This window comes from Neurospora hispaniola (assembly GCF_033458365.1).
Source record: "Neurospora hispaniola strain FGSC 10403 chromosome Unknown B0T23scaffold_3, whole genome shotgun sequence".
Lineage (NCBI taxonomy): Eukaryota > Fungi > Ascomycota > Sordariomycetes > Sordariales > Sordariaceae > Neurospora > Neurospora hispaniola.
The window spans coordinates 3,780,464-3,804,386 of NW_026944408.1; the positions used below are offsets into that span (position 1 = coordinate 3,780,464).

At 52.6% G+C, this 23,923-nt stretch overlaps 7 protein-coding genes across 7 annotated transcripts; 5 read left to right on the forward strand and 2 right to left on the reverse strand.

Moving 5' to 3' along the window:
• Positions 1-672: 672 nt before the first annotated feature.
• Positions 673-1,040, forward strand: B0T23DRAFT_403833 (uncharacterized protein; the record flags this gene model as incomplete). The annotated part of the gene is made up of 4 exons (XM_062838818.1): positions 673-732; positions 771-845; positions 888-976; positions 1,019-1,040. 4 exons carry the CDS (start codon positions 673-675, stop codon positions 1,038-1,040), a joined length of 246 nt encoding a protein of 81 aa, XP_062694477.1.
• Positions 1,041-2,868: 1,828 nt separating this feature from the next.
• On the forward strand, positions 2,869-5,343 carry B0T23DRAFT_313469 (uncharacterized protein; the record flags this gene model as incomplete). Its single annotated transcript, XM_062834744.1, has 1 exon — positions 2,869-5,343. One exon carries the CDS (start codon positions 2,869-2,871, stop codon positions 5,341-5,343), a length of 2,475 nt encoding a protein of 824 aa, XP_062694478.1.
• Positions 5,344-6,995: 1,652 nt separating this feature from the next.
• On the forward strand, positions 6,996-8,061 carry B0T23DRAFT_313993 (ran-specific GTPase-activating protein 1; the record flags this gene model as incomplete). Its single annotated transcript, XM_062834776.1, has 3 exons — positions 6,996-7,061; positions 7,309-7,738; positions 7,805-8,061. The coding sequence occupies 3 exons, from the start codon at positions 6,996-6,998 to the stop codon at positions 8,059-8,061; spliced, it is 753 nt and encodes a 250-aa protein (XP_062694479.1).
• Positions 8,062-9,602: 1,541 nt separating this feature from the next.
• On the forward strand, positions 9,603-11,288 carry B0T23DRAFT_124413 (yeats family-domain-containing protein). Its single transcript, XM_062832086.1, has 5 exons — positions 9,603-9,930; positions 10,113-10,296; positions 10,388-10,780; positions 10,859-10,926; positions 11,000-11,288. Exons 1-5 carry the CDS (start codon positions 9,919-9,921, stop codon positions 11,021-11,023), a joined length of 681 nt encoding a protein of 226 aa, XP_062694480.1. The 5' UTR covers positions 9,603-9,918; the 3' UTR covers positions 11,024-11,288.
• Positions 11,289-13,412: 2,124 nt separating this feature from the next.
• B0T23DRAFT_314927 (uncharacterized protein) lies at positions 13,413-13,661 on the reverse strand (the record flags this gene model as incomplete). The annotated part of the gene is made up of 1 exon (XM_062834830.1): positions 13,413-13,661. A coding segment is annotated over one exon (249 nt), but the record flags the coding sequence as incomplete, so codon positions are not given.
• Positions 13,662-14,427: 766 nt separating this feature from the next.
• On the forward strand, positions 14,428-18,338 carry B0T23DRAFT_124447 (uncharacterized protein). The gene is made up of 3 exons (XM_062832087.1): positions 14,428-15,807; positions 15,863-17,613; positions 17,682-18,338. The coding sequence occupies exons 1-3, from the start codon at positions 14,615-14,617 to the stop codon at positions 18,080-18,082; spliced, it is 3,345 nt and encodes a 1,114-aa protein (XP_062694482.1). The 5' UTR covers positions 14,428-14,614; the 3' UTR covers positions 18,083-18,338.
• A 436-nt stretch (positions 18,339-18,774) lies between these two features.
• B0T23DRAFT_124451 (uncharacterized protein) lies at positions 18,775-21,817 on the reverse strand. The gene is made up of 2 exons (XM_062832088.1): positions 21,277-21,817; positions 18,775-20,804 (listed from the first exon to the last, which is right to left on the reverse strand). The coding sequence occupies exons 1-2, from the start codon at positions 21,478-21,480 to the stop codon at positions 18,939-18,941; spliced, it is 2,070 nt and encodes a 689-aa protein (XP_062694483.1). The 5' UTR covers positions 21,481-21,817; the 3' UTR covers positions 18,775-18,938.
• Positions 21,818-23,923: the final 2,106 nt, after the last annotated feature.

Here is a 23,923-nt window from a genome sequence, read left to right on the forward strand (position 1 = left end):
GCTGTTCTGTTCTGTCTTTTCTTGTTGGAAGACGGGAAAGACGCAGTGCTTGCACTGAGCCGTCCGTGTGAGCATTTTCCCCATTCTGTTGTGGAAATTGCGTGCTCCTGTGTCCTCGATGACACCGGCAGATACGGCAGCTGTCCTGGTTCTTTGTTCTGCCGCGGCATGCATAGTCCAGATTTCAGGGCGTGTTGGCATACCCAGGCAGCTCTATGCATACATCAGGCTTCGACTACTGAACGATTTTTCCCAGCTGGACTTCCGGCGCGAGCGATCAGTAGAGATTACATGATCTTGGGTTTTAGTAACAGTGCGCTCAGCTCATGCCCTGGAGGCGTGATTGAAGCAGGCCGATGGACTGGTACGAAGGGGTACGAATACATGGTGTTTTCGAATGAGGAAGAACTGAAATGATGGTCATGTCTGGACGCTAGAGAAGCCATACTTGGTCTTCTGAGTTTTGTTTTAATCGTTGCTGGTTATCAATCTATATACTTGAATTTGTAATCTGCACGTAGATGTTCACAATCAAACCTTTGGAGGCTATACCAGTACCAATACGCAAACTGTTTCCTCGCTCTCTGTGTCGGTGAGCATTGTGGTCTTCGAAAGCTCGAAACAGGAGAACATCATTTTGGAGCATCCGAGTGGCCCAAAGTGAACGCTAAGATGTGTGAAGCGTCCCACTTTGGAGATGCAGATCCCCCGGAGCGAACAGGGGGCCTAGGGGTCTACATATCGATAGTTACTGTATGCGTGAACTGGAGGGACACTGTACCGCGATGACGAAGGTCCTCGAGAGACATGCGGTTTCGCTCATACTTCTCGGTAAAACCGGCTCGGTTTTTGAGCCCTGAAGGCATTTTCGTATTCCCTCCAAGCAGCTTGTGCAACTTGATGCTCTCCTGGTTATGCCTTCTTCTTGCATAGATCCTTATGAGGATGAAGAACTTCGTTGGGCCACCAAGAATAGGTAAGTACGTGGCACTGTACAGTACACACTGCAGCATTCTAGATTGCCAGGGTCCATTAAGTAAGTGCTGAGTAGAGGTATCGCACCGACACCCGGGCTGTTCGGAGTGCCCCTCCACCTCTTGATGGCAGGAACCTCCTCAAGACCAAGCTCCCGTGCATCGAGAATGTTTGAATGCGCCCTTTTTCATTTCTTTGTCAAGTTGTCCGTTTGGTCGCATATGTACGAACATTGCTTGGGCCCGGGCGAGGCGAATCCCCTTTCAGACCCCTCACAGTCGTCCAGGGGCCATCTGCCTAAGACCGACCCCACCATTGACGACCAACGGTGAAGACCTCCATTCGTGACGTTAACACGCCTGGGTGGGAACAAGCTGCTCTTTGTGATAGCTGGAATAACATTCCTTTTCCGTTTTTTTTCCCCCATGGTTAGACGGCGGCTTGAGGTTAATGGAACCTCGTCGGAAATGTGGTATCTTCCTGCAGAATGTGAGGCAGGCTGGACGCCGCAACAGAGCAAAGGGTGACTTCATTGAAGGATGTGGACGGCGCAGTGGTCAGTCCGTCGCTGCCCAGACCAGCACCATTACACTCTAACAGCCCGTTACTGACCGGTTTGGACCAGTAGGAATTCGTCAAGTAGACGAGGGGGAGCTTCTCAGACCGTATCACACCTCTCCAACCGCACCGCTCTTCTTTCTCCCTTCTACCACACTTCCGCCCAACAGTCTTAGTTTCATATTACCTTTGTCTTTGGGCTATATCCCGCAACTTCCCCTCCCCCTTCACGCTTCCTGCTCTCCCGTTTGCAACTCGGCTTTTGCAACTATACAACGAGAAGTGCGGGTCAAACCCTTTCATCGTGCCTCCTCCAGACGTCCAGAAGTGTAGCGATTTGTTCGATTGGTCTTCCTCGACTCTCTCCTGAATCTCTCCCGACAAACCAGAACAGCGCTTAGATACATATATACCATTCCCTTCAGTCATTTACCCGGCTCGAGCTGTTGCCGATAAAGTCCGAGGCTGCCAGGTAGAGCTGGGGCTGGCCATCTGTAACCGTCCCGCCAGCGGAAAGAGGGCAGTTGCTGCTGAGCTCCTTCCCCCACCTTGGCCGTGCAGGCGCCTGCTGGTGTAAGTAGGCAACAACCTAACCCAAATCCCATATCTTCCAGGCGGAAGGAGGGGAAGGCAACTTTCAACTACTGCATCCTCCATCTTCATCCGCCAAGTGCTGTACGACAAGGAATTCGGTGTCGGCTGCCCAAGAATTCCAGATCAACGGACACCAGAGTTAACCTGGTACTTCTCGTTAGTAATATCTTCACTTTTAGTCGAGTTCGATTCGTTCAGTTGCTCTGTTCTGGAACTGCGCTCTTGCCATCCAACCAACTGAACTATTTCCGTCGCTGGATCAGGCTCGCTTTGATCTGACCACCCCCCACCCCCCATTCCAATCACCGAACCCCTCCTTCCCTTGCTCCTTCCATCTTCCTCCCAACAGCTCGACCAGTACTTTGATTTCTTCCATACTACCAACGCGACATCTCAGCTTCCTTCTCGCCTGGAAGCCAGTTCATACATTTGCAGCCACATCACCAAAGATCACATCCCCTTGGAATTGGTATCAGTTCATACTGCAATTTCAGGAAGCAACCGGGTGATGCTGCCTGTTAACTGACCTCCATCCTCGTTATGGAATCGCAGGCAGACGATCCTACAAGAACATCAGATACCGAAGCCAACCAGCCGGTATCTTCACGCCCCACACTGCCTGAAGAAAGGAAGCTCTCGTCCTCCACTCCAGCGTTCCTCTTTCCAAAGCCGCAAGGAAACGACAAGCTGGCAACCTGGGTGTCCAATAGTTCACCTGATATCCGACAGAATCTCCCCATCATGTCCGACAATGGGGATTTGGCCGATTCGGCTTACGAGATGATTGGTAACCACTCTGAATTCAGCAGCCAAGACAGTCCCTTGAGTAGTCCTGATGACGCTTTGTCTGAGAGCATCAGCTCTCTGCCTCCACACCCTTCCGACGATGTTCGCAGTTTAGATGGTTCGGAGGACCGATTCACGACCGAGTCAGATGAAGAACGAGAGGAGGAAGACGAACCAACGGACACGGACGGTGCCGAGGAATTGAGTTCCTCTCGTGCTTCCTCCATCAAATACACGGATCAAGCGCTACAGTCTCCATCGACAAGTGTTCCGGCAAACCCCTTGCATTATGGCTCGGTGGCGTCCATTCCAGATACGTCAAAGTCTATCGAGTTTCAGGAAGCAGCCAGCGACGCCGTTGACAGTTCACCCGTATTCGTTCGGCATGCGATCAAGGAGTACACGGATGACGAGGCCAAGGCGCTGAGCAAGTCTCTGGACACTCACGAGCCACCCCGGTCTTTGTCGGTCTCACTGCGCCAGACAATGTCCCAGGCCTGCCTCTCCACCGAGGAGCCTTTGCGAGTTCTATACACAGGTTCGGCAGCAGCGCAGAGAGATATCTTACTGAAAGTTTCATCCGCTATCTGGGTCTCACCAAAGGACGGCCATAAAGAGGACGGCCAATTCATGAGGCACCGGGAAGGGGTTTACAACATTGTGCCGATCTCCTCGTTTGGATCTGCTCCAGAACTGGACCTTATGGAAGCTTCAAGCTACCAAATCAAAGTTGAGCATTGCACCTCAGCTACTGCAACACCACTGAGAGATGGACCCGAACATGGGCCCTCTACGGTTTATTCAATTACCATTGAGCATGAGCGGACCTACGCTTCTTGCCCCTCGCGCTTCGGCCCAGCTGTCCTTGACCCTCAGTGGGATGTCCCTCACCTTGCCATTTTCTACTGCTCAGAAAACGAGGATGAGGAAGATCAGAAGACCAGAGAGGCCGCGTGGGGATTCACCAAACGTCATGGGATTCCATCCATCTTCATCTCCGAGCACCTGCGCATCGACAAACAGGCTGTTGCTTACTGGAGCAAGTATCTCGATAAGCATGCGATCCACATCTCCCTCGAGTCCAGCGACCCCACAAAGACGATGGTTCCCCGACTACTACCTGTCGATCTGGAATCTTTCGGGAACATCAATGCTTGGCAGATGAACCGTAACATTGCCTATCTGACGGGTCTGTCCGATACGAAAGGGCCCGGAAAGCAGCACGAGTCAGCTACGAAAGCTACAAAGTGGTGGCAGAGCTTGACGCCCTCGAGAATGTCCCGGGACCAAGTCATCGAGGTAATCGGATGGAAGAGATGGCTCTTTACCTTGTTTCTCCCGCTATTTGGGGCACTTTTGGCCCAGCTCTTCTCGGCATACTCGGGACTTCTTCCAGCGCAACACCTTCAGTCATCGCGGGCGTCACAAGCTCCGGCGGTCATCGAGACGACTTCGGTACTCCCCTCTACTGTATCTGTTAAGATTACGCATACCTCAACGGCGACAGTCGTGGTCAATATTACATCCACCAAGACGATCCAGGCCACTCCTTCCACAAAGCCATCAGCTAGTAGCTTGGCCTCTGCCCTATCCTACGCTGGTCTGCTCTTGGATCGGCCCTCCAATACCCCGGTTGATTCCCAACCACAGAAAACGGTTTGCTCTGTGCGGGTGAACAGTCCGAATGAACTGCTGGTCGTGATACCCTCCAGCAGCAAGGCAATGTGGCTGGCAAAAGGCGCAATCGACATCGATGTATATCAGGGGGAGGAGCGACTCAAGACGAAGCTTTCGTCTGTGGATGAAGGTATCTTGGTCGAATTGCCGGTCAAGCAGGCTCAAGGGCGCTTCAATGTTTCCGTGATCAGCAACCGCAGACCGAAGATGAACGAGACCTTTGAAGTTGACTTTGGCAAGGATCTCATTATCGAAGCGTTTGAGGCGAGCAGGCTGCTGCTGCAGGACTTTACCAGTGTTCTTTCGGCTGCAAAAAAGGAGGCGATGCACATTGGATCGTCTCGGGTTGCCGAAACGCGCAATGCTGCCAAGAACACTTACAAAGAGATGGCTAAGAAGGTCAGGGATACCGTTTCAACAGGAGATATTGCTACATTTTGGAAGAAAATGGATCAGGGAGTTCACCAACTCGAAGTGTCCGTTGTCAAGGCGCAAATCAATTCCAAGCTAGTATGGCTCAAGTTGCGGGGAACGCGCGAGGAGTACAACGACTACCTCGCCAATGCAACTCGTTTTCTTCAGGAATTTGAGGCGACACCCCAAGAGAAGAAGGAGGAGTCACACGAAGAAGCCGGATCAGATGGACTGTATGGATTTCTGGGAAGACTTCGCGCGGGGCTGAAGGACAAGAAGGATCAGAGCCCCCAAGGACGGAACAAGGGCGCGGACATGCTGTGGAGGCTTATGGCATGAATTCGTAACTGGCACTGTTTTTCAACCAACTTCTGCCTGTCTTCCAAGTTGCTATACATTTTCCTTTGGCGGGTTATTTGGGAAACTACAGGAAATTGGGGGCGTCAATACATATCAGGACACTCAGGATCACAAGGGCTTGGGACTGGATTGGAGTTACAACAATTGTGGTGTATATGATGGGCTGAGCGGTCCAGGTATTGTAGGTAGGTAACCATAGCATCTTGTCGTTTCGCGAGTCTTGTAGATCAAACGATCCTTCGCTGGTTTCTAGTTCTGCTGTCTTTGACATGTGCAACTTGTTACGAGAACGGTGGTTGAGTTGTGCTTGTAGTGACAAAGTGACGTTGATCATCGTTGTAGCGATGGTGACGCTGGTGGTAGTGATCTAAGGTACGTACTCGATAAGGGAACTCTTCTCCCTTCACCGGGCATGTAAACAACCCCAACAACGCTTCATGACCGGACATGAGAACAGGCAGCAAGCGACTGGCGCACGGACACTTGCACAACAGCCTTCTTACAAGTATGAGCCTGAGGACTGGGCATCAAGTCACGATCCAATCAGCAGATGCGGTTGGCACCTTTGGGTTTCGGTTGTTGAACATTTGGGAAGTGACCTCAGCTTTCAGGGCGACTGGAGGGAGAACGACATTGGGCGAACAGGGCTACCTAGGCAGGAGTGGTAGTGTACAGGTGGGATGGCAGATGGAAGCGCGGAGGAGGAGGATCTACTGTGCAAGTGGGAGAGGGAGGGGCAATCTTTTGGATTCCATTCTGGCCCATCCACCCGCCCTGACCCTGACCCTGACTGACCCTGACCCTGACTTGGGCTGTGGAGACTTTCGACTTGCCTGACTTGAGTTGAGCCCAGCCCATGCGCCTGGCGGACTGAGAGAAGAACCCACCCCAACGAGCAGAGAGCTACTACCTAAGTACTACCTATCCATCCATCCACTCCCCTCTAACGTTTTCCACTCTCTTTCTAACACATCGATCCCCTCCAAAGCCCGCCGAACGAGTTGACTTCTGGATTCAAGTATCCGGTAAGTATGTTATACGTTTTTCTTCTTCTCTGTTTTCTTGCATACACTGCCCGCTCAAAGTCTTTGCTGGGCGGGACTGTTTCTCTGTTTCTGTCTACCTACCGACCCGTGCAGGCATTTAGCATCCAGCCTCCCCGCACATGGGACACACCCCGCTTCAAATCTCTGCTGGTGGTTTGTTGCTAGCGCTGCGCCGCTCGCTCGCTCGCTCGCCAGTCGCGAAGCAGAGACAGACAGAGAGAGAGAGAGAGAGATAGGAACAGACAAGACGAGACAAGACAAGAAACCCCGCCTCGATGGCCCGTCGTATCGTGCGCCTAAGTACCACCGCCTGTCAGACAAGCCGGTCAGGTTCGCTAGCGGCAATGGCGGGATGGGATGGTCGGGTGCTCTCTGTCTCTGTCTCTCTACGTCTCCCGGGGGGTGGTTAGCGATTCATGATGCCTGCATGATAGGAAGAACAACGAAGAAAGACCTGGGACCATTGCGAAACTTGTCTATGTGTCATCACGGAAGTGGTCTAACTCGTTCTCCCTGCTCCTAGTTAAACCGAGCCAACAACCGCTAGAACAGAACCCCGATACCAAACCCCAACCGTCTATCAAAATGTCCGATACCGAGAACAAGCCTGTCGAGGAGGTTAAGCCTGACGCTCCTGCCGCCGGTGAGGAGGTACGTTCGCCTTCCCTGTCCGCAAACATTCTATTTTGATTCGAACGGGCGACCAGAAACTGTCGGGAGGGTGGCGAAGGGGTCGCGATTTTCTCTGTCTTGGACGATCGCTCCGTGTAATAATCTTATGAACATAGAGACATCGAGTTTCTCGGCCGAACAAGAGGGGCCCCCGCGACTGTCACGTTTTCTTTCACAACTGCGCTTTCACAGAGCCAACAGAAGGCTAACGCGATGGTGCTAATAGACTAAGACCGAGGAGAAGCCCGCTGCTTTCTCCAGCTCTTCTGTCTTCTCCATGTTCGGTGGTGGTGCTAAGAAGGAGAAGAAGGAGGATGAGGAGCGCGGCGACACCTCTGGCAGCGCCAAGGCCCAGCGTGAGGCTGCTGCCGCTGCCGCTGCTGAGAAGGGCGAGGAGGATGAGGCCCCCGAGTCTGAGGACGTTCACTTCGAGCCCGTCATCCACCTAACCGAGAAGGTCGAGACCAAGACCAACGAGGAGTCCGAGGAGCAGGTCTTCAAGATGCGCGCCAAGCTTTTCAAGTTCGTCAAGGAGGCCAGCGAGTGGAAGGAGCGCGGTACCGGTGACGTCCGTCTCCTCAAGCACCACGAGAATGGCAAGACCCGTCTCGTCATGCGCCGCGACAAGACCCTCAAGGTCTGCGCCAACCACTACAGTAAGAAACACCCTACTCTATTGAAGCTGTTCTTGAATGAACCTTGCTAACATACGATCCTACTAGTCGTTCCTGAGATGAAGCTCTCCCCCAACGTTGGTTCCGACCGCAGCTGGGTGTGGAACGCCGCTGCCGATGTTTCCGAGGGTGAGCCCGAGGCCGTCACCCTCGCGATCCGCTTCGCCAACTCCGATAACGCCAACGCTTTCAAGGATGCCTTTATCAAGGCCCAGAAGGACAACGAGGCTCTCTTCAAGGCTGCCGAGGAGGCCGCCGAGAAGAAGGAAGCTGAGGAGGATTCCCAGGACGAGAAGGCCGAGTAGATGTGTGGTCTAGTTTTGCATGAATTTGAAGTTGCTTTAGGGAAAATTTCCAACCACCCCGTTTTATTTTCCCGTTTTGCTAGGTGTTAGAGGGGACGATGACATTATTACCTCCATGGGCTGGGCGATGGAATGAATGAAAGGACCGCTACAGAAGTTATGACGATGATGATTCCTAGGCTAGAGAGCTGGTACTTGGGCAGCGTGTGTGAGAACAAAAGGTTGAAGTATCCGACATGAAAGCACTATTTAGGTGTGCGTTTGACAAGACTTCAATATATCGGCAGCATACTACGACGGCCCCTTTGCGACTATGGCTGGCAAGGAGGATGAGGATGGGGATTACTTTTAAGGGATCTGAACAACCTTTAGCTTAACCACCAGTTTTAGATAGAACAACACACTACCCTTCACACCGATGCATTGCCTTTGGGGGTTTTTGGTCAGGTTTTTGTATGTACAACCTCGCCTCGTCATACCTGGCTGACGGCTAAGCACGATGGTCCACCAAAAGATGAGACGAAGTTGATGTACTGGCTAGCTGACGGAAACCTGAGCCTGTCTTGAAAAAAACACAAATACTGAATTCCGTTTGCCAAGTCGTCCGTGACGCGGTCTGCCGACGACCGTATAAAAAATCTGGTCGTTTTGCGGTTTGGAGGTTTCTTTTCTTCTTAACTACCTTACAACGAGCTGACGACGATCCTCTTCTTCGCCAGTGGTCTCTCACTACTCTTCTCCCGACGACGCAAAATCACTTCTTGGAGCAATTTACTTCAATATTTCAAAATCTACTTCAGCATCGCCGTCGCCTTTGACAACTTCTTTCAAAGACTTCTGCTTTCTCGATCATCGCGATATTTCAATTAGATTGGTGATATCTTCGTTCACCTAGGTGAGCTCACCTTGCTTACATCCACGGTGAGGGGTAGAGGAATCCCGGCAAAGCGAGCTGACGCTCACTGCATCACAGCGCACCAGCCACAGCACGCACAGCGGTACCTCACTGAGTGCTAGCGACGGGACAATGGTCGACTTCAGCCATGGTTACGGTTTTGACTATGGCGGCGCCGCGACGCCTCCGTTCGCGAATGACGAAGGTATGTCCCGCTTGAACCAACTTCATCGGAGTGTACATATATTGCACAGTGACCCAAATTTCCAACCATCCGAGTCGCATCAGCACCATAACTCAGTCAAAACCTTCCCACATTACCTTGTTTGAACACTCCCTTGAGCATTTTTCTACTCAAGGCCATCAGAAAGGAGACACCCGCGCTCTTAACCTTAGCCCCTCTTCACAATCACGATCGCGTTCCCATCCAACTTTTGCCTATCCCAATTTGTACGCTGTACACCTTAGAGCTACCTTATCCCCATCATTATCCCTGGTTCCCAACCGCCACGGCCCGCCGCGGTACCTTTACCCCTCCGTAACGGACGAACCTTATTCTCTACCGCTACAAAGCCCAACTGTAGCAGCGCGACGGAATCTGCGACACACCAACACATACAACACACCAAACACTATAGAGCCCATTCCCAGACAGCCCAACGGATACAACACCGTCGTACATCATCGAATCCTTGCTCTTCCTCTAGAGCCCGAACGCCACTGTCTAACTACTGTCCTGTACTCGAGACACCGACCGAACGCCGATTGTCAAAAGAGTGTTGTTCGAGTACTAGGACACAATCAAGTGAAGAGAAGTACACAAAGCTAACCGCGGGAATCCATCCAATTTCTGGGAAGCAGAGGGCCTTGAGGATCGGTCGGACGTTCCCAGTAGTGCTAGTAAGAGTACTCGAACCAAAGCTACTAGAAGGAATCCGAAGCGGGTTCTAGGCGCAAACAAGATGATCGTCGAGGTTAGTTTCCGGATTCCCAGTCCAGTTTGGTTGGTAGCTTGCGCAAACAGGGTGACCACTGTAGCGGCATACCGAACAGGTGCAGAGGCAGGGAAAGGAAAGGCCCTAGGAGGAGAACGTTCCGGGATAACTGTTGTTCGGGAAATACATTCGACGGCTAACGTGGGTTTATCTGTCTACAGCGCAAGATCAAGGTTGTCACAGAACAACACAACATCAACAAGCCGGCGGCACAGGAGGGCTACCCCATGAAGGAGTGGACGGTCGAGCTCTATATTCTCGACCAAGATGGCAAGGAGAGGCCCGCCAGGTGCTTCACGAAGGTGACCTACAACCTTCACCCTTCGTTCGCGAACCCTATCCAGAGTAAGTAGACATCGGAGCAGCCGCCGGTCACCTCTCCCCATCTCTGTTGTGTCTCGAGAGCCAGCGGTTGGCTAACGCGTCGCGAATTCAGCTTTCAACGATCCTCCCTTCAAATGCACCAACGAGGGCTGGGGTGAATTTGAGATGATCATCGATATGTACACCACCGAGAAAGGCGGCAAGATCTCGATCGCGCACGACCTGAACTTCCAGCAATCAGAGTACGAAAACATCCATACCGTCACCTTCCGTAACCCATCTCAGGCGCTCCAGCAGCTCCTGAGAGAGACGGGTCCCTTGCCCTCGGACGAGGAGCGCAAGCAGAAGAAGGCGGTGGACGGCGGTTCCAAGAAGAAGCGGCCCTACGACATCGAGCGTATGGCGGATGGCTTGACGAAGCTGGGCGAGGATGACCTCCTGCAGGTCATTCAGATGATCCACGATCACAAGGATGACAATACGTACATCCAGAACAACCTCGATGGTAAGTTTACCCGCTAGGGAGTGTGGCATGGGTTTCCGGAGGCAACACGAGCTGATGGCTGACTGGACATGTCTATAGCGGGCGAGTTCTCGGTGGATCTCTACACTCTTCCTGACAACCTCATGAAGATGCTCTGGGAGTTCTTGGTAAGTTGTTTTTCCCTTTTTTTTTCTCCCTCAATCGGATCCTTCTGTAGCTGGATCGCTAATATTACCACAGGTCAAAGCCAACGTAGTCTCATAGTACGACTTCCTTGGTCCAAGGAACCTACAGTAGTCGATGGTCATCGATTTACGAAGTCATCAGGGACGGGGACATTCTTTCTTACTAGATCGCAGTGCGCACCATACCATACCCAGTACACCACCACCCTCTTTATTCACTATTATTGATCCCTTGACACTTCCATCCACATCAACATCAACCACCTTCACCATCATGCCATTATAGCCTTAGGCTTCTTCGGCTCCTGCATTATCATGGCGTTTATGGAGTTATGGTGGGATACGCAAAAAGCAAAAATTGAGAAAGATTCAAGAGCTTCTCTTGACAAAATTTGTGCTTGATTTGATCTTCCAGATTTCATTCTTTACGTGAGATTCGATGGTCTAGGGTGTGTTCCGTTCAACCGTTTCCTTTCTGCCGGTGGGATCGTTGCCTTGATTGGTGGTGTCTGCTCGTGAGGACTGCTCTTCACTGGAAGGGAGTGGCATAACCAATCAGTTTGTGCTTTGGGCGGACCTTGAACATTATCATGTGCAAGGTTGCCCCTCTAGGTAGGATCGTCATTGGGGAATTTGAGAGTTTTCGATGGAAAGAAAGGTTCGGGAAAGGATGGGTAAGAGGTAGACAGGAGATGTGATGGATCCCACGCCCATGGAATCTGGAAGGGGAAGAGAGCGGTTATGTTGTAGGCGGTACTTAGTTCTCGATCACGGTCTCTATGTTGCTCGTCGTATGGCGGGACTATAAGCAGAAAACATATGGTTAATTTACACAATTCAGGGTATGGAGCAGCAGTAACTGTCCGTTCGCCTTAGTCCCCGTGTCTCCTGTGCCTGGACTAGAGCGCTATAGATCTGCCAGCACCCTGCCAGATATCCATCTTTTGCAGGCATGAGCTCTTGGCTTATATCCGGAGCTACTACGGTGGGCGATATCATCAGCGGTGGTTGTGTAATGCAAGTTTTTGCATGCGTAGATGGTGGGTAAGAACATATGTACGAACGTATTTAGAAAGAAGATGCTTCTAGAATATGTGTGCGGGTTGGACACTTCGTACTGCGTAGATGTTGTTCGCCTTTTTTTTTTTGTACATTTTGTACATTGACATGGTGAATATGGACTGTGTATAGGTCTGCGAAGCTAAAGGATTGTACAAAACATATCACAGAAAGTTGACGATGGCTCAAGGGGAGGAGGTAGAGACGGTAATGCCAGAGGGACGAGACATGATGAGCGATGGCTCTCTGACATGGCGAGCTTACCTAGATCAGCCTTATATTCAGGTACGTAGTTTAGCAGATATTTGAGGAGCCAGACGGGAAAACATACGAGTTGAAGCGTGACTGACGGACTGACAGGTCTATGTACACTACTTGCTACAATTGTTCGTAATTTCTTGCGATCAGCAGGCATGGTGAACTGAAGGATTGTTCATGCGAAGGTAGAAATCCAGCAGCCATGTACATACACAGGTATCAAGTGACATCGGTCAACGTCAAACTGAAGATATGCGGGTCACCTAGCAACTGCCCAGATGCGAGATCCGTACTGTATGTACATGTGGAAGGATTCTCTTCGCTTCTTTCCGAGCCGCCATGTTACCTGATGATCAGTAAGAAACCGGGGAAAGTGGAGGTTGCAGATGGATGACAGATGCGGCTCTGCTGGCGAGAAGAGAGGAGGAGTTGGCTTGGCAGTTGCTTTTTTCAGGAAGGCGGTCGTCATTGATCTCTTGAGTTTTGACGTTTGGGGTTTGGACCGAGATCCGTAGGAGGAATGACTGCAACAGTAGTCTAGTGTACGAAAGATCTCGGGATCGCTGGCTAGACGTGTCACGTTATCATGAAAGTAATTTTTTTCTACACATGAGTAACCGAAGACAAGGGGACGGGACTGGCAGTGGCAGAAAGAATTCCAGGAAACAATAATATATATCGACCGCGTGACGTGAACAGCAAACAGCAAGGGAGTACATTGTAAGAAAGAGGAAGGAGCGTGACGGCTGACAAGCAAAAGGGAATAAGTGGAACGGTGGCTTATAATACGTCAATCTGCCTTAGACATGGATTGTAAGTCAACGAGTTTCCACTTTGGGTTTTACTCTCTGGTGTACTTTGCTCAGTACACTACAGTATCATCATTTTCTGGTGCTCGTTGTACCATTCAAGTTCTTGTGGTGCTGTCTTGGTTGAATGAAGGACTGAGTGAGGCTCACGTGGCTTCCTTACATGTGTTTCAGAGTCGCAATTGGCCGCCTTTGTTTATAAATCGTTTGTTCGGTTTGTTTCTTCTTCCTTTTTTCCCCCTTACTGTGTGTGTCCGTTATCTCGAGGTCGGACGGGCAAGAGGATGAGGGATGGAGGCGTCTGGCAGCCTTCTTTTTTTTTCCCACATGTCTTGCGTTACTTCAGGTCTTGCAGCCCAACCCTAACCAGCAATTCAGATCAGAACTCATACTTGCTGCTGGTATCTTTCCTTGGCACCAGCCGTCATATGATCTGTTTCTGAAGGCGTTCCTGATGATGGAGAACAGCTGCTCTTGATACTTGATATTTTTGGATGCTAAGACAAAGTTTGCCTTATGCCCGCCCAAAAGCCGACGATTTCCATTATCAACAGCAACGGACGTTTCGGCGGTCAAGGGTTGATAGTCATGTTATGAATCTGCTCTAGATTCCACCGAGGAGCCCGCTTTGGAAGACGGATCACAACATCAAAACCCCAATTTACGAGATCCTTGGAAGAGGGGTTCGAGGGGTTCGAGGGGTTCATCGTGAAAGGTGTCGGTCGGTTCACCGACGAGGTGTCGTGGGTGAGAAAGCGAAGGAGGACGTCGGCGCAGTTGCAGTGTTGCATTGCTAAGTCCAATTTGTGGGTGCTCCTGGACAGTGTCGGACAGTGTTTGCACTGGTGGTGGACTTTTTACTTTTCTCGGGGCTTCTTCCTAATTCTGATAGGCTCGTACCAACCTGGATCAGCGCCGCCGTTCTGTTCCCCAGAGACACCTTGCGAACCTCTTGACTCTCTCGTTAGGTACTGAAGGACGCATTGCGAGACTGCATCAACACAGCGAAGGAACTCTCAAGACTTGACCTTCGCTGCACTGCAGTTCATCAGCATTGTGGTTGATTGATCCCTGTCCGCTTACTCCACCCCGCAAAAAAAGAGAGGAAGGTCCACTCGTGTACTCTAAACGTTTTTGCACGTCCATTTGGCGACCCCGACACAACGGCATTGGGACTCCAGTATCTGCAACAAGGAAGAAAAAAAAAAAAAAAGAAAAACCGATTGGATTGGAGATCCCTCGGTTGAAGTTATTGGAGATTGATTGGAGACAAGCGGGAGGGGCAAGGGCAAGATCCGCCGTTTTCTTCTATTCTTGTTCCCGCTAATCAACCATTATCGCCGCTTGCCCACCTCGTCACCCTTCGGCTCTCTTTAATCCTACTACCAAGACCTGTCCTGATAGCCGTCCTGACTTCTCTTCAACCACCACAAACCGCTGCAAACCGACACTGCGGTCCGACCCAGGGGCCTGCCTGGCCGACAACCCGACATCATCACTACCGTCGGCCTCGGGTCGCATTGACTTCATTGCCGCCCCTAACCATGGCCCAGTACGCCGCCTCGGCCGCTCAACAAGCCGCTGCTGGCCATCAGTCTCTTTCGCCGCTATCGCCGTCCGCCTCCGTTTCCGCCTCGGTCGGAACTGCTCCGCCATTGACTCCATCCGGCACCGCTCCGGCCGGCACTGCTGCAGCTGCGGGTCCCGCTCCGTCTGCCGCCACGGCCCAGAGTGGAGCCGGATCTTCTTCCGCCTCCCAACCTCAGGACAAGCCCCGGTCCCAGTCGCAGTCCGGTGCCGGCCCTTCTGCCGCTGGCGGTGGTGCTTCTTCTGCTGCAGGAACCCAGCACAAGCGGGTGTATCAAGCATGTATTCCCTGTCGCCGTCGCAAGGTCCGGTGTGATCTAGGGTCCGTCGATAACCCCAGTGATCCGCCATGTGTCCGCTGCCGGCGCGAGAGCAAGGAATGCTACTTCAGCGCAACCCGCCGTAAGCGCAAGGTGGACGATGACATGACTGACATCTTTGATGATCCCGACCATGATGACTACATTCTCCGCAACGGCAGGAAGCAGCTACGCAGTGGTGAAAGTCCGGTCATGGCTGCCCCTCTTGATCGCCGTCTCTACAGCGATGTCCCTCTCACTCCTGGGGGTAGTCGGGGTCGGGCACAACCGTTGAGGAGACCCGGAGATGGCGGCCCCAACAGCACTACGAGCACTGGAGGTGCTCGGAGTACCACCGGCGGCGAGTTTGGCGCTGGTGAGGCCAACACTCCCTTGGAGAACCTTGAAGCCAGAACAGTTATGCGCAGGGAGGTCTACGGTCCACATGACGCTCTAGACTTGTTGTACAAGGCGGCGACCGACAAGTTAGTTGATACCCGTAGTGATCGGTCACAGAGACTGCCATATGCTGATGTCGCGCGCTTGCGTAGCCCGATGCATAGGCAGGACGGAGAGTCTACTGCCGCCGGGGGCTCTTCGCGGACCAATCATCATGCTGGTCGTCCTGGTCTGAACTCCCGTCACTCATCTCACCACAATGACCGTCCGGGTTACCACTCTCGTCATGCTTCAAGACAGGAAGCGCCCACCGAATCTATCGACCCGGAACTCACCAAGCGTGACATATCACAGGAGCCGGGCTACAACGAGGCACTGAAAGCATGGGCGCGCTTTCGGTTCGTGCGGGCTGGGTGGTTTACTGCGCAGGAGGCGATTGATTACATAGAATAGTAGGTTGCTGCCTTCTACATGTTGTTCTTGTGCTAAGCTAACATGGCCACCTAGCTACTATGCATATCTTTCACCACTCACGCCCATATCGCCTCCTACGTTCCGGAATCCAGCTTCGCACCTCACATTGTTGACTGAGGAACCGATCTTGACAGTGACACTCCTCACTATTGCGTCAAGGTATCGCCGCATGCCAGGAACCGGAGGCCACTGTCGATCACACGCCATCCACGAACAGCTATGGACCTACCTCCGAGGCATGATCGAGCGCGTGGTCTGGGGTCAGGAGGCATTTGGTGGTGGCTTCTGTGGCTCGGGCGCGGACGAATCGCAGAGTTCTAGCACGGCACCATGGAGAGGTCTTCGCCGCGGCAGTCTCAGAACATTCGGCACAATTGAGTCCCTTATGATCCTGACGGAGTGGCATCCACGAGCCCTCCACTTCCCGCCGAGCGAGGCCATTGACGAGTTGCTTTTACCCTCGTATGAGCACAATTCTGCGGATGACGACAACAACCAAAAACCTTCAGCTGGGATTGGCGGCAGGAGAATAGAGAGCTGGCTGGAGCCTGCCTGGCGAAGTGATCGTATGTGCTGGATGCTGCTGAGTACCGCTTTGGGCTTGGCGTACGAGCTCGGAGTTTTTGACGACATCGACGAACTGCTCGCAACCGGATCCATAACTCGGCCGGAATATGAAGATGAGTCATATCGCCTTAGAGCCCATCGCATCAAGAGATTACTCCTGATTTACCTGAGCCAGCTTGCTGGCCGGCTCAACTGGACAAACATGGTCCCTGAGAACATGCGTAACGATCCTATCATGTCACGAAGGCGACCTCACTCGGGAGAAGGCACAACTCCGGGAACCAATCCTTCGTCCACGTCCAACGGGTTTGTGTACATCCCCGACCTCGAGCTAGACGACCAGATTATCCTCTGCTGGGCAGGTGTTAGCAATGTGATGCATAGGGGCAACGAGAAACTCTTCCGGTCTCGCAACTACACCACCGATATCATCCAGAGCGGAAAGTACATACAACTGTTGAAGGAGTTCCAACCTCTGTTGAGGAATTGGTGGAACGACTTCAACCGATTTGTTTTGCCACCATATATTCGGCACATCCTAACCATCGAGTATGAATACGTCCGAATCTACGTCAACTCGCTTGCTTTGCAGGCTGTCGTTGAGCGGTGTACCAACAATCCCAACGTTGGAGGCGGAGGCTCAGCCAACGGTGGAAGCGTCTCGGGACACTCTGCTCCGCAACTGTCACCGCAGACGCAGAACTATCTCGGAAAGCTGCCGCTCAGTCAGCTTGGTGGGTTCGGGGCTGAAGACGAAGAGTATGTGAAAGAGGTTGTTAACGGCAGCCGAAACCTGCTTCGAACCGTTGTCGATGGTCTCTTGCCCAAGGGTTACCTGAAGCACGCTCCTGTGCGGACCTACTTCCGCATCATCAGTGGTGCCATGTTTCTGCTCAAAACGTTTGCACTCGGTGCGCCCAAATCAGATGTCGAGTTGAGCATCAGCCTGATGGACCAGACGGTAGATGCTTTGAGGCACTGCGTCGTTGACGATGTTCATCTGGGAATACGCTTCGCAGATATGCTCGAAACTTTGACGAGCCGTCTACGCAACCGCTTTATTCACGCCCCGCCGCCGCCCGTTGCCACTACAGATGGTCGGTCTCCCAATCCAAATCACCAAGCCGATACTACCAACGGCAACGGTCCCATGCCCCATGGGGCGCCAAATCTTTCCTCGGGGGACGTCTGGTCCAAGCTGTCTGCTAATAATCTCGGTGAGTTATCCTGGCCTTCTCTTCTCAATTGCTTTCCAAGAAATTGAAACTAATAAGTCACCAAACAGAACGCGCCAATCCTACAAACAACATCTCCGCCACCCCCTGGGACGTCGCAGCTGGTGACTTTCCTTACCCCACCGGCTCGGCATCCATGTTCGGCCCATCTACGCCCGCCGCCACGTCTAACTTACCCGATACCAATGGAAACAGCAATGGCAACGGTAGTGGCGGCGGTGGCGGCGGTGGTTTGACGGACAGCATGTTTGAGAACACGGATTGGGCCAACCCTAGCAACGAGATGTGGTACCTCCCCACCGGCCCGGCCTTTTTCCAGAATATCGACAACACGAGCGTGTCGATGACAGCTGAGGGCGTTAATGTTGGTGGTGTCGATTTGTTGGATTTTATGGCGATGGATCCGATGGATGGGGCTAGTTTCGTACTTGATGGGGGGAGGTATCCTTGAGTGTTCGAGTTGAGTTTTGGGACAGAGGATCGATCTCTCTGTGAATTTGCGGCTGATGGTGGAAAAAAAAAACAAAATGGAAGCGAGGTCATTATCATTATCATCGGGGGAGATATATGAAGGAGAGGAAGGAGGATGGGACAAACCATGCTGAAAGAGCTGCTGAGTTGCAGGTATGGTTGGAGAAGGCATCGTGATAGTTGCCAAAGTAATCTGAAAGTGCAACACGGACACCAAAAAAACATAGGAAGGGAATTTTTGCTCATTTGGAGAGAAATAGGGACAGCGCGGTGTTTTTTCTTGTCTTTTTGTGTTTCTTCACACTAGGTGGCGTCGAATCGGATGCGGTGGGAAAGAAAGGAACGAGAATTGAGTCGAGTGGACGAACAGTACCAAGCTATCATCGACTCAGATGTGCCTGCTTCTATGGTGATGAAGTTCCCGATGTCTTGTGCAGCAGTCGTTGAATTGTTGAAAGAGGATAACACAGTTTAGAGAGTATCTGTTCCCCATGTTAATGATGAAGAGAACAACTCGTCAATCGAGTTGCGGTCATTCCAGTGTCTCTATTCTTTCAATGTTAAATAGCCTGGTTTTCTCATTACCGGTTAGCGGTATCCCAAATGCTAGTAATTCGTGTTTCATAGATAAAGCAAAGTATGAGAACGTTATCCGCCCTTCCCCCCCCCCCCAACTTTATGTGTGCCCATCTATCATGTTTATTTATCCCCAGACCAATCCCATATCATATCATATACCCATTGGCCATCCATAGATGTACATCCCATTCACCACAGCAAAATCACCTTTCTCTCCAGCATCTTACAACGGGTCATCTATTTGCGTACTCATCCACCTACTTAGGCAACAGCTCCTCCGCCGCCTTCGCCCACGTCTTAAACCACTCCAAAGCCTCTGGATTCGCCACACTCGCATTCGTCTTCACCTTTAACCCACTCAAAATCTGCTTAACAGCAACCTCAATCTTCTTCCCATTCCCGGTCCTTGGAATACCCGCCGGTCCGCACTCCTCCACCACGCCCGGTACATGTCTAGGACTCAATTCGCGCTTGATCACGTTCTTGATCCGATCCCTTAGTTCCGAACTAAACGACTTGCCGGGCACCATGACCACAAAAAGGCAAACGGTCTCATCACGATCAAACTCGCATCTGCGGCCCACGCACACCGCGTCTTCGACTTCAGAAGCAAAAAAGCGGGTGAGCACGTTATAAATCTCGGCAGATCCGAAGCGGACGCCAGCGGGCTTGAGCACGCCGTCGGAGCGGCCCAGCATGACCAACGCCCCCGTGGACGGGTTCATGCGCACAAAGTCGCCGTGGTGCCACATGGCCGTGCCGAAGCGCTCAAAGTAAGCGGCACGGTACTTGTCATCGCCTCCGGGGCCGAAGAAAGTCAGAGGTTGGCAGGGGAACGGCTTGAGGCAGACGAGATCGCCTTCGGAGCCGACGGGGTCGACAGGGCGGGGGTCGGAGGCATCGGAGGCAGAATCGATTACGCTGATGGCCATTCCTAGACCGGCGCATTGGACTTCTCCCGCCCGGACCGGGAGAAGAGGGCAAGGGGCGCCAAAGAGGGATATGATGTCTGTGCCGCCGGTGATAGAGGCTAGGTTGATGGTGGAGGGAAAAGCAGTGTAGACGAAGGCAAAGGTGGAAGGGGGGAGAGGGGCGGCGGTAGAATAGATGGCTTCGAGAGAAGAGAGGTCGAGGTTGTGGACGGGATCGATGGGGCGTACGTTGTTGGCTTCGAGCGTGGTCAGGTAGGCGGCCGAGGTGCCGAAGTGGGTTACCTTCAGGGAGGAGAGCAGGCGCGGGAGGGATAGGTAGCCGTGCGGGCGGAAGGGGGAGCCGGAGTAGAGGACCAGCGAGGCGCCACATGAGAGCGAGGAAACGGACCAGTGGTGCATCATCCACGAGGTGGTGGTGTAGTAGAGCATGCGCGATCGCGGGGAGAGGTTAGAGTGGATGAAGAGCTCCTTCTTGTGCTGGAGAAGGGTGCCGGCGGCGGTGTGGACGATGGCCTTGGGCAGGCCGGTTGTGCCGCTGGAATAGAGGACGTAGAGAGGATGTGTGGGAGGAAGCTGGGCGAAGACGAGGGGCTCCTCTTTGGGCGAGCTGTGAAGGAACTCATCGTACTCCTCCGCCTTGACGCCCTTGGCGCGGATCTCGTCCAGTCCGGTCTCGAAGTTCTGGAGGCCCTTAACTACGACAACGAGCTCGAGTCCATGCTTCTGCAGCGCCTCGACGACCTCGAGGGTCTTGGCCTTGCCGGACCACTCCTTGCCGTTGTAGAGAGTGGCATTATCGGAGAAGAGAACCTTGGGCTTGATCTGGACAAGACGGTCCAAGACGGCACTGACACCATTATCAGGGCTGATTCCCGTCCAGATGGCACCGAGGGAGGCAGCACTCAGTAGGGCGACTAAGGCTTGCACGTGGTTGGCAACGAAGCCAGCAACAACACTGTTCTCCTTCACTCCAGCAGCTCGGAGGGCATTGGAGCATTGCCGGACCTGCTCTCGCAGCTCGTCCCATGTGGTTTCGGTGAGGTGCTCGTCGTTTTCAGTGGCGGTGATGACAGCAACATCAGATCCGTTGACTTGGGCATTTCCAGGGAACAGGAGGTTCTCGGCGAAGTTTAGTCGGGCACCAGCAAAGAAGTCAGGCCTAGGGAACATGGGCGCATTTTTAGGGAGCACCTATAGTAGTCGACATGGTTAGTCTATTATAAGAAGCACTACACAGGTCTTTCCCTTATGTGCTGATTGGCTCGCCGTGTTTATTTCCCAATAGGGGTATGTTTAGGGGTATAGAGGTTCGCCATGAAATAAATGTTGGGTAACCCTGACGACGAACTGCGGCCATCAACATGGGCAAATGAGATGAGGTGAAATGCGTTCAAGCGACGCCCGTATGAGACAACAGTTTCCCAACCCACCATCGCATCTATAGCGAGATATTGTAGATATCCTTCCGGTCGTACAGTGTGCTTCGTGAACCGGAAGTGGGGGCTGAACAAAGTTGGGGTTGTCCGGGATTCCCCATCTGTTCCCCCCCTTTCCCTTGACCCCGCGGAAAAGAAAATGAGACGGTTCTTGAAAATGGAAAGCATATCATCCACGGAAGCCAGCGGGATCACTTGAAGAAGAACAAAAATACTTGATCACCCACCTCATCGAACAGCTTGGAATGCCTGATACCGGTAAAGTGCCATGCCTCTTCCCAGAAGGCGGCAACGTTGTCGACTGACCACTTGTAGAGGGATGGATAATCGTTGAGCTGGAGACCGTACTTGGAATTTACATGCTCAAGGAACTTCCACATCTGCGTGGACTGGGGGTCCGGATGTCTCCAAAGCTCATTGGTGACCGTCATGGTAAAGAATTGGAGATGATTAAGAAATATATCCGTTCAAGAAAAACAGACGCGGTGAAGCGAAAATGAAGTCAACTTAAAGAGATGCGTGGGTGAGGAGTGATGACGATTCGGGTTGTCGCGGGGAAACTTGCACAGTTGGGTCCGGGGTAACGGGGACTTGGACAGCTATCAGATTCCGATGGCCAGAATGGAGAATCTGGGGCTCGTCAATCTCGAAAAGAGGCTCTAACTGTTGCTCCTCCACTTTGCGTTTCAATGCCCAGACCGAAAGTGGGAAACGCGTGGTGGTCGAAGTGTTGTGCTGCTAGCGTGGGTGTACGTGATCACGGAGGCTCCTGCTAGGTAGGGAGAGTTGAAGGTTCCCGTCACCGTTACGGGGGGGTCCATATTTTCGGGTAGAGTGCTGGGTTCACAGACCATAGTAGCGCCGCAGTCTGCTGGTTCAATGCCGGGGCGGGCATGCCGCTCGAGTGCCAGATGCCGCCGACGATGGCCGCCGGAATTGCAGAATGCCACAGCTGGCTGGAAAGGCGGAAAGGCGGAAAGACGGAAATGGAAGAAAACTCGATGCTCGAGTGGCCGAGATCGTCCTCCTCCACCCCTCCGCGTTCCGATGGGATGGATGGCCCGAGGTTTGATAGGGACCCGTCCAAAGCCGAGTCTGGGCAAAGCTAGCTACCTTGTACTTCTACACTAGACATTGGAAACCGCTGCAGGTTCGCCAAGTGCTTCCCAAGGAGGTCTTGGGGTTGTTCCGTTGGTATTGTTCGACAGACAGTCTTTCGAGTTTGAAGAAACCAGAAATATTCATACTTTTTTGACTTGTTAGATCCAGCTGGACAAGACCAGCTTGTCGGAGCGTTGTGTAACGGTGTGTGGTTCTGCTGGAAAAAGTCGAGAAGGTCAAGTCCAAACTGCGGAGGCGGGGCCTCGCCGCAGTACATCCCGGATGAAGAAGCCATACCTTGCTTCCATCTCATCTTCCATCCCGTCAATCAATCAAATCAACATACGTACCTTGCATAGACTCAGCTGTCGGCATCCGTGATACCCATCAACTCGAGGCAAGCCGTCACCATGATTCACGTCTCACGTCTGCAGTGATGGTCCTCCAAAAAGGTCTCTCTGTCTTCCTTGCTGTCGGGGTCAGCCAATTGCCAACGCAGACAGAGAGACAAAGTCACGCGATTGTTAGCAGTGCTTCTAGCGCGGCACAGGCCGGTTGCAATAGAAAAGGCGGCTGCAAGTCTCATGCGGTCCCGTGTGCTGCAATGCAGGCTCTGCATCACCACATCATCGCCATCAAACCGCTTCAGGACAGGCCGTGATCGCAGACCTTGACCGCCAAACTACACTACAAAAGAGAGAATCCAGCAACCTGCGACGAGCTGCGATTCCTTGCGAAGGGCGAGCCATGTTCCAGTCTCTTTTTGCCAAGCGTCCGAGGGGTCCATATCTTGGTGGAGAACCGCCATCACACCATGGGCGCATCAATGCAGCAGGGCTGTGGTTGACTGCTGGGGCTGATGATAATTCCGCCGTAGATCGTTGATCAGGCATCAACCCAAGGGCAAGAGAGTAATGTACATAGGCGATGCCGAGCGGGAGGATAATCCGTTGAAATTGGGCGTGTGGGAACTGGAAAGAGATGTGTGCTGTTCGCATCATGATATAGAGTTTTTTTTCCCTGAGATCCCTTCATTTCCGAAGTGCTCGGTGGCAATGGCACACAACACATCGAGACACTCAGAGTTCCTTGCCTAGTCGGGAACAAGGTCGGCTGGTGATTGGCACATCCGCCGATGTGTCGCGCCTGGACAATTCCGTGTCCATGGTGCCTGCAGTGGCTCGAGGCGATCCCATCTCAGGGAACGTACACTATTGTCTAACATTGATCCTGTCGAGGTGCAGGCAGGCAGTGTCGGAGTCTTCCTGAGTCCGAGAGCCGTTGGAGTCTTGTCTCAAGCCATAACGCCGGCTTTATACCTTGACGATAGCTAGTAACGACCTGTCTATCACAGTCTGCTTGAGCCAGTTGGAAAAGAAACGTGCAAGCAAACGACACTTTGATCAGCGTCAAGAAGCACAAAGGCCGAGCAGTTGATAAAAAGTCCCGTCATCGAGCACAAGACCACCAACCGATCCCACCGATCCGGAGTGTTCGGGAGATACGGAGGACCTTGGTTGATTGCGCTAACAAGTCCAGACTGCCAGTACTAAAAGTACACGGTACGCATCTCACAAGGTAGCGGCTGCATGATTCAGCGGTATCACGGTACATGACTGGATAACGCCAACAACAGCGCAAGTCCCCAATCGTTGCTCTCTTGTCAGACTCGCAGTGACTGGCCAAATTAACGTGTGGCTGCGAAGCAACGAAAGCAACACCGGGGAGACCGGGGTCAACAGCTCGCTGGCAGTGCCGCGCTCATTGGCCGTC